Source organism: Spodoptera frugiperda, chromosome 18, assembly GCF_023101765.2.
Source record: "Spodoptera frugiperda isolate SF20-4 chromosome 18, AGI-APGP_CSIRO_Sfru_2.0, whole genome shotgun sequence".
In the NCBI taxonomy this organism is placed as follows: domain Eukaryota; kingdom Metazoa; phylum Arthropoda; class Insecta; order Lepidoptera; family Noctuidae; genus Spodoptera; species Spodoptera frugiperda.
Genome location: NC_064229.1, coordinates 2,770,696 through 2,789,620, shown reverse-complemented (window position 1 = coordinate 2,789,620; position 18,925 = coordinate 2,770,696). Strand labels below are relative to the sequence as shown.

The 18,925-nt window shown below is 37.0% G+C and overlaps 1 protein-coding gene across 1 annotated transcript in view; it reads left to right on the top strand.

Moving 5' to 3' along the window:
* Positions 1-18,925, top strand: part of LOC118277991 (dystrophin, isoforms A/C/F/G/H) — a 438,713-nt gene that overhangs the window by 141,648 nt on the left and 278,140 nt on the right. The window contains 1 exon segment of the mRNA XM_050700084.1: positions 8,353-8,494. Coding sequence (XP_050556041.1) covers positions 8,353-8,494 — 142 coding nt within the window.

Genomic DNA, 18,925 nt, shown 5'->3' with positions numbered 1-18,925 from the left:
GTTAAGTGAGAGAACTGTGACAAATATATCTTTTTCTATTATTCACTGACTTCTGTACTAATCTTAAAATGTATCACGTCATAATCTTTCTCTCGTCAACAAAATTAAAATGTAAATCTATCTTAAACGAATTCTATTTTAGTAGATCAACATGGACTCAATCTTTTACTAATCGCATAAAACAGGGACCAAGATTGAAAGCAAACATTTGTTATGACTATAATAGAATTAAATGTGCGAGTTTATGTACGCCGCAGTAATGGGATGTCGTCAAACTTTTACAACCCCATAGGAAGGACGTTAACTTGTATTATTGTTATTTTATTTGTATTTACTTTTCTTTTTACGCGGAAACTGCTTGTAATGGACGGCTTCAATGATCTTTGACGATAATAATTCTGGTTTTATGGGCTAAACTGGATCATCCCTCTTTATTGACATAAAATTCCCTCTAAATCGTCTGAAACACATTTCACAAGGAATAAAATTGCCCGATTTATAATAATATCGTTGCAATGTTTAAAGTTATCGTTATCTTCATTATATCCGCGATACCGAATCCCACAGAATCCTGAATATGAAATAACTACCCGACACTACTCATACAGTATTGCACTTGGCATCACGTAACGACCTTAGAGCCGAACCATTTCCCTCGCAGTGTGCACCTCATTTGTAGTGCGCGCAATTTTGTCCAGGTGACACGCGCGTTCGAGCACTGTGTGTCAAAGTTTTTTAATGTTGTCTACATTTTGGTGGGAAAGTCAGTCTCTAGGGACTCTTTATGTTAGGTTTAGAAGGTATTTAGTGAACGTTAAACAGTTTAGTAAAATAGTATCAAGTAGCTCAACGTTTATTTACGCTAAAATATACAGTTTATCTTACTTTGAACAAATAACAAAGACTTTGTGTTTTGTATCAAAACGGCCATTTTAATTAGCCCGAGTGCTGGCAGGCCGACAGACAGACAGATCTCAAAATACATCTTCATTATAATATTCACATTTCTAACTCAGCATCGGCTTATTTCCACAAGTCTCGCCCCTTTCACCGTCATTTATAAACCGAATCATATTCCATACTTGGTAAGGTTGAAAATTCAATGCAATTTGTTTTGAAATGCATGATATTTAATTCATAAAAGTCGTGCATGTGTATGAGATTGCTTCTAATGTTTGTGTTGAGGTATTATTTGTTTGTTTGTTGAATTAACAATGTTTGTGCGCAAAATGGCGGCGTATTCGAGGGAAATAAGAAAATTGCAGGTTTTAATCATATTTGTTCCGAACAACTTGAACAGAATACACAAAACATCATAACAATAAGTGACTTTTTATTATAAACGCGCGGGGCGTGACGCGTGACACAGTGAGCTGTGAGAGCACTCAGACAGATTGCGTGAGATAACTACTCCATTAAGACGTCAAACAATCCCCAGCCAGCGACCCGGCGACCACCCGCCACACATTAACATCTACCCACAGATACTGCGAATACTGTTCAAAAGCAATTTATTTCCAACTTATTCCATATTTACTTATCCATGGCTTGATCTACAAGATAACAGTACTCAGAAATCTTTGCGTCTCGTCAAATCGCGAACGAAAATCTCTTTCAGAATACATCGCCGGTTTTCTTCAATAACATTACTGGAGATGTGCCTGTATAATGCGATGGAAAACAAACTATGACGGTTCGCGTATTTACGATATTGAATTACATACCTACAGCTGGAGTACGTACAGCGAGGATCTGGAATTGTGAATAGATATTAATATAGACATGGTTTAGTTTGACAAACCGATCCCTTTGGGCGCAGCTTATAATAAATGTATGTATCATGATAAAAATGTATCACACATATGGGAGTTGTAGTAATATGTTTGTGCGGCGTATCCTTGTAATGCTTTCGTTAAGAATGTGTTGTGAATATTCGGTTATGAGTGTGTCGGGTAATATATCGGTGGTACGAGGGCAGCGGCGGCGCATTCTTCGCGGCCCTGTTGTATTACATTCCTGTATCGGGTCATAATATTACACCTACAAATGGAAATCCTTCAAGGAGATATGTTGTAGATCTCATTCTTTCACCTTTTCGTTTAATTACCAGTTATCACAGTCCAACGTTATCAGTGTGCCACAGTGCCAGACTCGAAGTAATTAATTATCGTAAGTAGGTCTGTCGTGAGATACTCGAGGCGCGGACGGCCACAGACGTACAGAGGTAAATATGAACTGGGTATATAAAAGAGAAGCCTTAAGATGTTCCTACTGTATGTAGATAAGAAATGAAACAAATTACGCTAATGGTTTCCACTGAAAATGTCGGTTTACACGAGTATACAAAATATTATGAGTAGTGAATCCGTGTTACAGATTTATTACGACAAAGTTATTTAGCTTTACTTTTAACCTAATTAGATACACATAAACTGAGTTTCTGTATGCACTGGGAATGTAAGGACTCTTAACATTAGGCGAAAAAGCTGAAATGAAATGTAAAGATAAGATAATCATAAGTTCAAAATGTGAGTTGGTTAAGCAATGATAATGGAAGTTTTGACGTGTATTATCCAAATAATTTTAATTGAATACGATGTGAATAAATTGATATGAATTATATCCAGGAATTTCTTCTAGTTGGTATTTTTTATACCGGACTTCGCTGTCGTATGACGTGCGATACAATAATGCAAAAATGGTTTTCTTTATGTGATTTGTTCATACACTGTCCGGTCAGTGGGTATTTTTAGGGGTCTATTAATAAAAGAAGCTGAAGATGAATCATTCAATAAAAACGTCATAATTTTGTTCTGCTTAACCGTTTTAGATGTATAAAAAGTGTACCTAGTTCTATTTACAACGATATTAAATTTCTTCTTTCTTCCTACAGTGACAGCCCTCCGCGAGCACTGGGACGAGGCCAATGCGCGCGTGCTGCAGCGCAAGGCGCAGCTGGACGCCATGCTGGGCGACTCGCAGCGCTACGAGGCGCGGCGCCGCGACGCCGACGCCTGGCTGTCGCGCATGGAGGCGCGCCTGGCCGCCATGCAGCCGCCCGCCAACACCGCTGATGTGCTGGAGATGCAGCTCAGGGAACAGAAGGTAAACACAAACATTATATTTAGCTGGACATTAGACGGATAGCGTAGGGCAGGTTCAGATCAATTCTTCTGACACAATTGTAATCCGAATGATCCGATTGTATCATTACTTTTACCAAGTTTTTGGTAGGATGCCGGATAGCTTTAGTAGTTTGATGGCATAATCTAAGTATTCAAAAAGTGAAATAGAATAAAGTGACTGATGAGAGATAAAATTTGCAGTGTACTGCTTTATTAAGAACTTATCGAAACTTAGAGATTACTGACAATCTACGTACACTAGCTACTGAGTCTTCACACTCCACTCCACTGCCACGAACCTTCATCTCCAGCACATATCCCACATGGTGCCCAGCATCCCAACGGCGATGTAAATTAACATTTTTATAATAAAAAGGTGATAAAATTGCAAAGCGTGCGTCGCCCGCCGCACTTTGTATTAGCTTTGTGGACGTGACCGGCACGGTAAGCTGGTGTCGTCTGCGAGCCGCGTGTGTGCTGCTATACTACTGGTGGACTCGTGGCATCAGGGGATGAGCTCGTGTGTAAATGTAATCTTGTCTTATGGAGTAATGTTTCATTAATGTCTACTTAAAGTGTAGTGTAAGAAATGCTTGATGAACATTGAAAAAGTATTTTTGGTTCATTACGGGCATTCGATTCACTAAATATCATTACAAAAGTATGTACTGGTTTATGATTAATGTTGATATTCTAAGTGAAGTACGCAATTAAGCTGGAGTCCGATAAAATATACCTGGTGACTGACAATAAAGATTGGCACTCTCTTTTACTATAAGGATAATAAGTCACTGCAGAAAGAATTGTGTTCACAAGTTCACCACCTATTAGATCTGTGATATCATGTTAAATTCATAAACAAAGATTTGTAATCTCACATCATGTGTAGTAGCCCGCATCATACCTTAGAGATTCTATTACACGGCTGAACAGTTGCTGATTACTCAACCACTATTTTACGCGTAACGTCGCAACATGTAACGTGTATCATGTAACAGTAACGTGTGACGTCACTATATGTTATCTCAGTTCATTGCTTGCGACGCCATATTGTCTTTTACTCAGTTTCTGTATACTAATACTCGTATCATTTCGCACTACAACCTACACCTTACTTTCAAATTAGATTTTCAACTTTACCATTTGGATATAAAGTCTAAAGTCCAATAAAAATACTGATAGGTTGTTATAGATGTTAGATCTTCTGGTATAGGTATGTACATATACACGACTTCACATCAAGCCATCCTAGTCCACTTTATCACGGTCTAACTTTCTATGATCCTTCCGTACGTTCAACGGTCACCTTATACTGGTTTTGCATATCTTGATGTGTATTATACGTGTGTACATAGTGTATGTATGTGTATATGTGTGTACGTTATCCTGAATGGACATTATACTGTCAAATCATCTTGGATGAGCCAGCAGCCGGCAGCGTGTACCTGTCAGCAGGCATTACGGCCTGTACGCCTCGAGGCCTTGTACTGCCTGCTACGGACAGACAATACATTTCTATTCAAATTGATTTACTTAGATTGAAGCTATTTCGATTGATATGATAGGATATGTGAAAGTATATTGTCCATTAATATAAATTCATATAATATCTTCGTAACTACTCAATTAAAACAATATTGCTTTAGTACATATATATTGGTTAACTAGTGGAATTACTGAGTTTAGGGTCCAATTCTCTAGTCAGACTGAAGATCTTATTTTAGAACATTATGAAGTTTGAAGGTTTCACGCCGAAATAACACCTTTGTTATTTCTCCTTATAATAACTTATTTGTGTTTAGCAAAACGTGGGAGTAAAATATCATAGCTTATCTACCTACTTGTAGGAGCGTAAAAATATCGCGTTGTTATGTATTATGTTTCATAAAACCATGGATAAAGGGAACACAATGGCACTATAAACCGAGCCAATAACAACGGCTCGGAGAAAATGACACGAGTCGGAAACTCGGCGGTACACGACCGACGCGGTATTTTCTCGCTCATTCATTCCATTCATTCGTTCATCCGTTCACTCGAGATCTGATTCTCGATACATGAATCCATTAATGAAAGCAATCCGGCGACGTGTCGCGACATTGTCGTGTAATGTGGAGTGTTCAGTTCCAGGGGACTGGCGTGATTTCGAAGATGCCTGTTACATTGATTTTAAATGACAAGAGAAATTTATGTACAAACCTTTTTTATTCAAAACGCTTTGCCTGTAGCCATGTTAGCTGTGTCGATATAAAAAGTACTTAGGATAATTTTGTAACATGAATACGCCATTATTGTCTGTAATTTAAAGATTTCTATCATTTAATAATCAATTTACATAAAGGCATAGGTGTACTATCCAACGAAAGCCATTAAGTCCATTACGGTACAATAAATAGTACTATGAGATAATAAACAAAGATGTCACTGTTCCTTCGAAGTCTACTTCAGTCCTCACGGCCTACAATCCACTAATTAACTGAAACTGGTCTCAAATGCTACCAAAGTTTAACACTAACGGAGTGAGTGTGAACCCTCCGTCCCAGTAACTGTCCCCTCCACAGCGCTAACAAAACAAAAACTGGCAGCAATACAGTAATATAATTTGCTTGTGGAGGAAATCAGTAAAAATATGAACGAAGTGGTTAGCGCCGACGACGGCGGAAACTTTGTACATTTGCATAATTACTCCCGACGAGTTTATACACACACACACACATACCTACACGTCTCAGTTACAAACACACCAAGTTATGACAAAGACACCACAACTTTTAAGCGACTTTGTGCCTTAAGCCATTTACCTTAAGACTTCGATTTTTCCAAAAGTTGGAGAAAGTCTTCCACTGAGTTGATATCGACATGGGTGTCCTTTTAAAAACAATAGGTAGAATGGGAACACCCATGAATAATGTAGATACCAAATAGGCTGCATACAAAGTTACTTTTTCCCGAAGTTTTGGTAACTGGGTTGGGCTTGTAACTGATAGCAGACCTCTCTGGGCTGGAAGTTAAGAAACATAACGTATCATCACGGCGGTTATTCCCCGAAGGAATAGCTGAACGTGCTTACTTTTTGACAATTATTAGTCCCTTGCAATGGGGGTGACCGTAGTATAGCACTTTGGGGACGATTCTATACTTCATGATGTTACTTGCTTACAATTTTCCATTATTGAAAAAATCTATAGTATTTTTGCTTGAGCAGTAAACCGAAACTCAAAAAATACTTTGCTTGGTAAACTTAAAGCTAGAGCTGTGGTCAGTAAAACTTTAACTTCCTACCATTTAATATGATATCATAAAAGAGTACTTACGGAAAACTTTCCCATTTACTGCTTTTTTCGCACACATTACTGAAACTCTTAAAGCATGGCTTCCTGGCGTAAGTTACGGGTAATAGCAGAAGTTGCTCGTATGCGCGCCATAAATCCCCGTTAATTGGGCGCCGGCCGCGAGACCCGTTCATATTCCACTTTGCATGGAAGGTTCCATGCAAGTGAGGTCACTTGCCTGTATTTTATGTTCAGGCAGCAACTCTTAGATAGTGGACTATTGTTTTATCTTTGTTTGTAATAATTGTTTTGATTTCGCGAGATATTAAAGATGAAGAGATGGTAAAAAAACAAAAATAAAAACAAACTCTGCCTTCTTATCTTCTTCGTATCTTCACTCACCGAGAACCAGATGCCAGCAACATTCTCGCTAAAGTTGCTCAAATAGTTGCTGTTCTGAGGGGGGAAGTGTTACGTGCCCTGCCTACACCACTTCATTTAGATAGCGACATGATAGCCATTGACGCACAAATCGACATAATTTCGGAACATTGCGACATCCAATATGCTGAGTCGACTCCTCGTGTCGCCGCCTCATGACTTACTTTCACAATGCTGATGTGGCATCTGCATCCACGTACAATTGTATTCGGATAAAATCAATGTATCAATAAATTCTTCACTTTGGTACTAGCATCGTCCAAGTCTAGACATAAGAAAACTATTGTAATTTTAAAGTAATTAAACCCTTATTTTCTACAAGTCTCGATTATTTCAAAGTCCTCCGGCAGCCACCTTCATAATTTATCTTTATTATTATGGGGGCAATAAAAATAAACATTTCTTCCATACACAAGGAACAAAAACATGGCGTGACTCCTCGACGATTTAATTTCCAACGAAATTAATGTTAATGTTATTAAAACAATTTAATTACATTAATTACGGTTATCTCTGTGCCCGATCTTTATTGCTACGACCAGACATTTGTACTAACCAGACTTTAATGTGCTGCCATCTATTACAGGGCGAATGAAACTCTTGGTAAAACTTCCGGAGTCATCCACTAGATGGCAGTACGACACCGATGTTTTTCTTTTAGTTATTTAAGTAATTTGTAATGTTTCTAATTCTATTTTATTGTCTGCAGTCATTCCACGCTGAAGTGCATCAATACAAACACCAGATCGAACTGTTTGGCCAGCTGACCCAACGCCTCATTGCGGTGTATCGCAACGACGATACTACTCGCATCAAACGTTCCACTGAGGCTATCAACCATAGATACAATGAGCTGAACAACAGGTATGACTATTATTACGTAAAACAACCATTTCTTAACTAAATATCAAGCATGTAAGTAATTTTTATGGCACTTTAAGTTAAAAGACGCCTCTGTACGTAGCGAGTTGTACTGAAATAAGGCGACATCTGTTGCATTTGTGTAGAACTGTTCTGGTTAGCTTTTGGGGATGTTACTCTACTCTTTCGATGAAGTCACAAAAATCAGTGACTGTCACGTCCTCTACCCAACATAATTTATTTAATTCCCAGCAAAGCAAACATAGTTATAAAATGTAGTTCAAAAGTGTACTAGTTGGGGTTATTGTTCTATTTGGCACGGTACAGTGGAACGTAAATTAATTAAATATTTAAATATTCTACAAGGTTTCATATAAACTCATAAATATTCTATTTAGCACAAGAATCCATGAATATTTTATTCACAAAGTTTTGATTAAAATAACAATTTTAATTAAAATTACAACTCCAATGTGGAACAGTAAAGTTTTTAACTTATAATATCATAAATTTTTCGAAAATATTACTGTTCACAGTGTGATTTTTAAAAAAATCAACTCACTGTTATCTTTCCTCAGTATTAAGATATGTTTTGAACATTTCTCCAAATAAGTATTTTAGATTTTTTTTAATATTGTTCAATTCGTTCCCAGCATTGTCGCTCGAGGCAAAGCGTTGCATTCAGCTGTATCATCGCTGCAGAACTTCGATCGTTCGCTGGAGAAATTCGTCGCTTGGCTGAGCGAGGCGGAGTCATTGCTGGACGCTGCGGAGCGGGATCCTCATCTGTTAAAGGTAAGCATACTTAAATAAAATATCATATAATTTACTACAAATAGAAAGAGATGATCACTAAAAACATCGCAGTAGCTCGACAAAAACTTTATTTTGCGCCATCTATCGCAAGTTGTATGAACTGAGAGATGTGTTAGCGTGTTATAAGTTCCTTTGCCGCCCGCTGGGAGGCGCTAGAAGCAATATAGAGAAGTAGCTACGTTGAATGCGTGAAGTAAAGCAAGGGGTGGTTTTCGCTTCCTAGTTTACAGCGCCATCTATGATAAAATACTGGTATTGTATTGTATCGGGGTAGTCAAGAAAGGTCCCATTTGTTCCGTGAGAAACGGAGGTCGCTAGTTAACCTGTATTTGTTTTGAAAGTATTTACGAACAAGCCAGTAAAATGTTTATTATCATTAATATTACCAAATATTGATATAAATATATATATTTTTTTGTATTATTCATCTGTTATGAAATAAAATGAAAAATGAGTTCAAGAATATGACTATACAATATTATTTTACTCCTGTTTCGGGTTTACTTATATTTAGTTATCCTGGTTTGTCATTGATCATTAATGATATTCAATATAAAATTGCTTGTTCATTACAAGAATAAAACGCCGTCGTTCACGCTCAGCAGCTATATTTAGGACCTCCACGGGAAAAAACGAAAGCAGACCATTAAAAATCATTGCAAAATATAATCCGAAGCGAGATGGAAGTTATCCGAAGTCACAAACACAAGAACATAATAAGTTTATTTCAAGTAATTTGTAAGGCAACGTGATCCAGTTTGTTGTCGCTAAGAATAATCTAATCCGGGCACAAACGGGCACAAGCGAGTTTAATTCAATTCTATTTCTCTGACAAGTTTGCCCTTTGCTTTAGAATCGCCAGAAATAATTATATTAGCAACATTGTGAAGTATGTTGCGAGTATATGTCGCTGTGTGGGAGAGAACAGAGGAACAAGTCGATGGGATCTTTGAAAGAATCATTCGAGATGTATTCGTTTATCTTTGAGTATTTGGTTTTCATCTGTAATGTGATTGATATTTGAAAAATAGTGTCATAAATCATTTATGACTCCTTATCAAATACTGACCCCCCAATCCCCACATAGTCGCAATCACAACCGTACTACAACTTCTGTCGTTCCCCTGTTTATTGCTGGGAACGCGCGGAATGTGTTGTGACGAAAACTTCCCTCAATTCCGGGAAGTTCCCCCAAGAATCCCGGGGTATGTTGTATACTGCGGGGCTACGGGACTCCGCACGTGTTTTAATTCACCATAGCGCGTTAATGGAAGAGTTGCCTTTGATTACTTAAGCGGTTTAAGGCGGCGTACGTATGTGTGTTGAGATTACTCGTCGGCTGTACATATTTTGAATCTTTTCTGGGCTTTGATTACTTATGTATTTTTATGTTGGTAAAATATTTTGTTATTTATTGAGTGATTTTGATGAAATAGAATAGCACTTGTAGATTTCATAACATACGGCAAACTGACACATTTAGGAAATAATGTCGTATGTATTATATTTACTATTGTATGACGCATCGACAACTTAAACTTTCTGAATTGTATTTATGATACAAATTCATCGACAACAGAGTTGTTTTTCTAGGCTACGATCTATTCGTAGCCGTAGCTCGTAGCCCGTAGCGCTACGGCGTAGCGGAGATTAGTTTTCCTTTGAGCTTCCTTGTAATTCGTAGTTTCGTGTTACGTGGAAGTGTTTGGCATTTTTTTATACAAACATCACCGGGAAAGGATAGGCATATTACTAATATTATAAATTCGAATGTTTTCGAGTTTGTATGTTTATGTATTTATATGTATGTTTGTTACTCAATCACGTGAAAACGGCTGAAAGGATTGTGGTGAAATTTAGAACAAGGTTACGTTACGGTCGGTCTGGAATAACACATAGGACACTTTTATCGCATGGGACTAAGCAGCTGTCAAAAGCAATTAAATAATAAACGTGATAATGACAATTGTATTGGCAATGTTTGATGTGTAACGCGAATGGTCAGTTTAGTTATTCATAGTTATTACAATAATAAATTTAAATGAGCATCATTTGGATTTAAACAATTACAACATAATTCACAATTTGAGTAGGCAGCCAACATCAGCGGTCCCCGTATAAAGGCGTGTACTTTCCTCCAGTAATCCAAGTTACAAACATATTAAAGCTGCGATGAGCTTTCATCACTGAAATGAAAGCTCGCATCACGAACATCCTTGAACATTTTAATAAGCCTACTATGAATGAGAAAAATTGCGGATCGGGATATATTCCTGTAATAAGCAGCTTTTCAGTTCAAGGCAGGTTTAGCCTGAAATATTCTTTGAAATTATTTACATGTTGTATTTATTCAACACATTTACCATCTTATCTTTTGATAGATGTTTTCAATTTAGACTTTAATAATAACCTAGAGCTTATATTTTTGGCCTTTTTAACCGATTTTATAAGAAGGAGGAGGTTCTTTATGTTGTATGTCTGTTGTACCTGTCTGTCTTTTAGCATTTTAAACTAGCTTGCTATGTTTATCTATTTGAATACTAGCTTCTGCTAGTGGTTTCGTCCGTGTTCCCGTGTAATAAAAAGTGCCTTACGTGTTATTTCAGACCATAATCTACCCCTGTTCTAAATTTTATCTCGATTCCTTCATCCGTTTTTGCGTGAAAGAGTAACAAACACACAATCATGCAAACTTTCGCATTCATAATATGAGCAGGATTATCGTCGACTATGAAAATAAGTAAATGGTGTATTATGAAAGTTTCCCCTTTGCCGAACAATATATTTATTAGTGAGGCAATCAAACTGCGGCTTATCGCCAACTTCCTAGTTTTAAATTGTTCGCTCGACTTTATTAACTTTAGCTCGCAGCTCTCATAGCTCGCAGCTCGCCGCCCGCCGCTCGCAGCTCGCACGCTGCTTTTGTTTCATGTGAAATATTTTATTTATTATAAAACAAGTTTTATAGTCATATTTCATGAAAATTAACGGCCATTGGATGGAAATATTGACATTAATTACTGTTCTACTGATCAGTATTTAATTATTAATTAATATTTATTTAATAGTATCAGTACAAACGTGTCAATATACATGTCATAATAATGTTGATTTTATGTTAAATAGCTACTTTATGGCTTTTCAATTAATTTATAATAGTAACCTAATGATTCTGTTTGTTTGTGTTCACTGATGTTCTAACATTATTCATTTCTGTTTCAGGTAAGTTCCATTTAAAGTCGCAGACAAATCGGTATGTAACATAAAATGAATTTATTTAAACCTTCGACGGAGGAAAAATACGTTCAATGTTGAAAACATCAAAATGTCGGTAATGTCAACAATGTGACTTTCAAACAAGTGAAACAAGACGCGGGAGGCACTCGAGGAGGTTTTATTAAAGCCTTAAACAAACGACCAGCGATGGAATGTGGATGTACTTAGGGAGATATAAGTGGGCCTTTGTCCGCTATTCGATAAAAATATTTGTTTGACGCTCCAAACATTTCGCGGAATTATCTTTCGAATAAAGCGACGTTTTATTTTCACTTGTCAACAAAATTATGAATGAGGCTTTCTGATCTCTCCGTCACACTGATCCAACTGTAAATACAAGCTTCTTTTTGTAAAAAATCTCACTGTCACTATGATAAGTTATGAAACTCTCAGCAAACAGGCTGTAACAGCCCGGAAAGAGCTGCGATGAATAACTCGATAGCATCTAGTAAATGTTGATCAAAAATACTCTTACACCGCGCTACGAATACAAATCGTAGCACGCTACGCCGTAGACGGCTACATCTATCACGCTACGCCGTAGAGCCCGAAACAAACTAAGAATATCTGAGAAATAGCTGTCCCTATATTTTGTTGTGGGATCAAATCAATATAGTTGATATGTTGTCATCGGTAACTTGAAGATTTGGGTGGATTTTAAGCAAAAAATTTCAATGGTTTATGGTGTATTCATAATATAAATTGTTTAGAAAAGGAAGGCAGCACCTGCAGTTGTTTCGTTTATACGGGTTTATTATCACTTTTTCTTGTATTCTCCCATTATTATTTAAACGTCTACACGTAATACCTACACGTTATTTACGATTTTATACGTCTTATTTATAAACAGTCGTTCTGTTTACATTTTCTTTAATAAATATCAAAGTTCATTACCTCAAAAATATTTGTGACAACACTCGAAGAGAACTCCTTCGGTTTCAGGCGTTTCAGCCTAGTTCTGTCAGTCTTCGCTCTCAGGTTTCAGTTTTTTGTCCGTAAACTGAAACTTATTGCTTCAATTATTTCCGGCAGACATTTTGTTTGAGAAGTGTTTTAGGAAACGAGGTCGATGCTACAGGGTGGTTCATTTCTTACATAGATTAGTATGTAGTGTCTATTTACTGTACATTACATCTTATGTACATAACTATCTACATTTATATTCACCTGCTGCACGGCTTCTATTAGTCATTGTGTGATGTCATAGTCTTCTTCGATAAATGCACTATGGGCACGTACAACAAAGTACAACATCCCACGAAGTAATGAGAGAGCCTAAATTTTGATACGAATTAATATAAAAATATCACTCACTACTCCTATTGTTTGCACACAAAATGGCCGCCACACATAGTACATAGGGGCAGTTTGCTGACCATTGTGTACGAATACTGTTTAGGATCACTATCAGCCCGTATAATGTACTATCTAGACCCAGGTCATACACGCGATGTACTAACAAAGGGAACTATACTCTTTATGCTCTATGATATTTTTTCTCATTTGTTAATAGAGTAAAGAGATTGTGAACAGTAAAGCTTTGTGTAATTAAAAATTAAATTAGTTTTTAAGTGAGACTATGCTAATTTAATTGAGGTTTCCATACTTAGTGCTCTAGTACGTTGTATTAGTATAATTACAGATACAATAACAGTTAAGTTAATCGTTCGAACATAGTGATATCACATAATATTATAAAGTCGACGGACAATTAAGCGCAGGCTCCGCACCGCACAATATACATAAAACATAAACAAACATATAATAAGGCGTCGCTCGCACGCGCGTCTTGTCGTGCGTGCGTCAAATTGCGACGTTCATGCATAATGCGCATATTAGTCGGGCAGCACAGTATTAATATTGGAAGGCGAACACCTGCGATGCATATTGACGTGTGTGTTATTGCGTTTTATATTCCGTTTGCTCCGGCCCTTATTTATGTAGGTTTGCAAAATGTCGGAGGTATTCTCTGCATGTAAACTTATTGTGTGACTCGTATAAATGTTTTGTTTACGTAATATATGATTTAAATTGTTCGTAATAAAATCATGGATTGTTTTTTTAAGCTTTGCAGTGCGTTAACAGTTTAGACCGAGATTTTCATTCTACAATGTTTTTAATCTCGTGCTATGCATAACTGAAATCGCTACAGATTAAAAATTCCAGTATATTGAAATGTTTAACTCTCTACTTCCACTCAGTAGAACTCACAACATGAATATATTTTTTCATCCGAAATCCGAAACTGGAGCATGTATTCAGATGCGGGCAGGGCCGGTACCCTGCGTATGTACATGGGTTCGGTTCGTTTTATCCTCGGTAAGCAAATATTTCGGTGAATATGTGTGTGTGTGTGTGTGTGTGTGGCAACAGGGACCGTGGGGACTGTTAGCGAAGTGGACTGTTAGTGTGTCGCAGCTGTAGTTATACTCTATTTGTAATTATTATGTAGTAGTTTTAAGTACACTTATTATACTTTGATATTATTTATACGAATTAGGTATTAGAGTTTTACTTACGTAATTGTTGATCGACTAGTTTCAAGCCACGACAGAATGTATCTGGGTGTCATAATATGTGTATGTGAATTTGTATGTTTGTAAACGTACTCAAGTGACTTCCAATTGTAATAAAAAACTTTTAATTACTTTTTAATTATAACTGTAGCCTTTGCTTTCTCGATGTGACATGTCTCATAAAAAGTTCAACAACTCATAATATAAATAAAATTACTCTAACTCCTGTAAAACTGATCTGATTTTCATGACTTCAGCCAAATACCGTCCCGTGGAACTCTGGCGGCAATAAAACCTCAAATTTCTTTACGACTTCAGCTCCCATTTCCGGCGGAAGTAGAAGTAGGTTCAGTCGATAATAGCAGGCTGCTCATCGGTTCGAATTACCTTCCCTCAGCTTCAGTACAATTAACACAACCTTCTGTTAGTACCTTATAATTATTCGCCTTCGTAAGACTGTTAAAAATCCCTTAAATTTTTGATAATGAACCTTTGAAAACCTATTCTTGAATAAGTAGTAATTGTTTACAAGTGAATTATATACATACATATTCGATGACTATACAACTGGAACTGTATATTGAATACTGTTTCAGTATTTTCATACTGATGAAGCATAAGAGACATGTAAGATTCGTAGCAATTGGCGTTCTATTGCCTCTGCCTACCCCCATGGGCGTGAGGTTATGTATGTATGTATGTAATGTTCACATTTAAATTCCACACTCTGTAACCGGTAACAAACATGGCCTCCCAATACGGGAGCGCTACAGTGACCCATCAAAGAGTGTTGATACAGCCGGCATAGTCGAGGCTGGGGTTCGATTCCTGCTTTGTACGGGATCGTAAATATTTGTACAGTCGACAGCTGTTTCAGATCCCGAGTTCAACTTGTATATATGTGAAAATATCTGTACTCATTACAAGAGCATTTCAATTTGTTAATTACAGCTTTAAAATGGCATGTACTTAATAAAAAACCTTCAAGGGATCTTGTGAATCATTGTGAACCAATAAACAATAACTGAAGGGTTGAGAAGGGGAAGGGTTGGGGGTAAGGAAGGTCCTCGAGGATTAGCAGCATCAGCCGGTCATGATGCTCATTAACAAGTGAACCGGTCCATCAGTAATACATCTCGTGGTCAGTTTGTTTTTAACTGGGTTTGTTTAATACAGTCATTGTTTACTTAGTGATGTGAGGTAGGCGTACGAGTACTTGAGAGCAAAGAAACGGAGCCACTAACGTTTTTTCATTTTTATTTCTTGATAAATTAATTCTTCTTTGATACAAATAATTTATTAATTAATAACGCATGTTATATGGAAAACAATTTAATTATGTGCTCGCAAGTGTATATAAAATATTTACGTAGTGCGTTATAAAAATATAAGCTACTTTCGTAACTATTTCAATGATATTTAAATCTTCATTTGTAAAGTTCAGTCAAATCAAATGCATTCAATATTTTTTACTTTATCACGCTATTACATAATTATGTAAGGATGCCTGAAATACACATTTAACAATATTATTATAAGGAATAGAAACTCGTTCGACCAAACATCGCATTCACCGACACAAAGAGCAGCGAAGCTCTGTTATCCTTATATCACTCCTAACATTTATCCGCCGACCAACTTCAAAAAAACATTGTCCAAGTAGAATGTCGTTTGGCACCAACTATCGCCGGCCACATCTCATGTAGCTCGCAAGTTTTGCGGTCGGCGACGTCGCCAGCTCGCCAGCTCGCCACCTCGCCGCTTGTTCCCAAGGATTCCTCTTTAATCTTTGAGATATCGTCAAAGTCTAGCGTTTTCTTTTAAAACATTCAATAACACTTGAAAGTTTGTTAGTTTCCGCGGCGAGTTCGGAGCGGTGCTTCATCAGACCCCGTATTATACCGGACGAGATTCTGGGAAAGATTTTGTTTTGTAAGTCGGTGGGAAACTTGGATTACTGTGTTTTCTGTTGTTGCTAGCTTGATATCGTTATGTTTTGATGGTTCCAGTAGTTCATGTAGAAGAATGTTCTAGAACATTAAAATTTCTGTAGCAATCATCATCTACCTTGGATAAATTCTCATAACAATTCGATATGTAAGTAATACAGATAATTATAGATTTACTCCATGCTGTACTTGTAATGGTTATTATTTCCTACAGCATCGTGCTTTCGAAGTAACTCATTATTTTACAAACTATATTACACAGTGCTTCACTTTTTCACTCCTTTGCCTGTTCTGTTGTTCAAGTTTAACGTAGTGCTCGGCAGAGGGCGTTAGTGTCGCCGCCACTCTCAGGTGCAGGCAACTTTGTGCATTAAACTGTCGTTAGCGGCTTATTAACATTTCACTATCGATTCTTTAAATTAACACGTTTAGTTTAGCATTTTTTTAATGTAACTGAACATTTTATTGTTATGATTCAGTTTCAGTACTATTATGTTGTACAGGCGTTTAGTTTTGACATAAAAAAGAACTTATTATTTAAAGAGTTGTAGCCTGTTTATGAAGCATTTCATCAATAACAATTTAGTTATCATGAAGAGGAGAGAAAATACTTTGCTAAGTTTTATGAAAATAGTTTCAATAGCAATACTCAAGTAAATACAAAACAATAGAATAAAACTAACAATTACTGAATGTAGATGTACTTACTTTAGAAAAAGACAACGGGAACATAAATGACCTGTTAAAAACTCGTTACGTCATTCCATTGTTGGGGGCCATTGTCTCACGTTACCATGGCAACGCGGACCCCGACACCCCCGGCCGGACCCCAAGTTATTGTAGTAAATAGCGCTAATGGAAAACTATTTGTACCATTGTCTGCACGGTATTGTATAAACGGTACAATACAACTCATATTTTTGGCTCGCTCTCCTCAATCTGGAGCACTGGATTGGAACTATTACTTAGTAGGTCGGTTATAGTTTAAGATAAGTTTAAAAACTAAGCATTCAATCTTCGATTAGCTACTTTCACGCGGTTTCACCCGTTCTGCTCGGCTCCTTTTGATCGTCACGTGATGTTTTATAGCCTACAGCGTTCCTTGATAAATGGACTATTCAACACTGAAATATTTTTTCAAATCGAATCAGTAGTTTCAGAGATTAGTGCGTCTAAATAAACGGTGTATTTTAGTGTAGTAGATCAAGAATTCGTGATGAAACTTAAGGTCCGTTTATAATGTGACACATGACAGTAACATAATGCAAAATATATTATGTAAACACATATACAGACAGGAAACTCCTGTTTCCCCTCGAATTGCATCGAACATTTTTCAAATGTGTTACTTTGAACAAAACGTCGTAGTTGGCCAAATACGTCTCACACACAAGAGATGTGAATGCCATTAAAAAAAATATATATACAGACAGGAACCCCATGTCCACTGGCCACAGTATCACGTTACAGTATCAACTCGAATAACGTTAAAATGTGCAAGTTCGCCGTCAGCCGTGTAGTCCTCGGCAAGAACAGCATAATTATGAATATATTAGCACAAGATTAATGAGCACAAGGAGCCTTTCTTTGTGTATTTACTTTTTGTTGCGACAACAATGAATTCAAGCCTGTAATGAATTTAAAATGGACACAACTCGCTCTCAGCCGGGACTCAGACTGTGTAATGCGATTTAAATGTATTCTAGACTAGCGGAGGGATATTATACCAGTATGTACGAGTATAATCGGATAACTACAGATTTAGCATACAAATATTAAAACCAGTTTTATTCAAAACACGACTAATTATGTTCCAAATAAATGTTAATGCAATAATTTTTCACTTCGCTAACATGAACATCGACAGAGCGTTTATTTAACAAATAAATGTCCTAACATGATGTCAGTATCTGCGCTAATGACATAACATGTCGAACATGATGTCAATATAACACGATGTTAGCGCTGAGCACAAAACTATCGTGCTCGCTAATTGGAGCAATACGCACGAGTGTGTGACGTATCGACTTTTTATGACTTGTTATGAAGTGAGAAACTTTGACTTATAGTGAGTTACTTGTTCTTGATACAATTAATTTTGATGTAACAATAAGTTAGGACTGCCTCGTTGGTCAAGTGGCCGCAAGTTCGATCGATCGTCTTCCTCAAACGTCCATATGAGGCTTATCTGCAAAAAATCCACTGGACTGTGGGCCTCCTTATACATAAGAGTTGTTGCCCATAATTTCCGCGCTTGGCGAGTAGGTTGAAGGTCGCAGCTTAAAAGGATCAGATTTATCTTAGAGCGCGGCGCCATTTGTTAATTATGTAGTTCCTTAGTCGACTCCTACGGCACCCGCAGCAAGAGTAGCGGTGGTCACAAATTTATAAGTGTATTGTAAATTGTGTGAAGTAAATGTTTGCCAATAAATCTAGTTCCCAACTCATTCAGTGTTACGTAACGTCTCAGGTTGGAAGCGGCGCTCGAGTGTACTCACTGGTATTCTGTGAAACCTTTCATGTTTAATAATTGGCCACTCGACTAGTTTCAACTGTAGTGTATTCCATAATAGGTATTAAATAGTTGTTTCAAAATATTGAGTAAGTAGCTGAAAGCTAAATATATCGATATTTAACAATATTTGAAAGAATACAAGTGGCATTTTGAA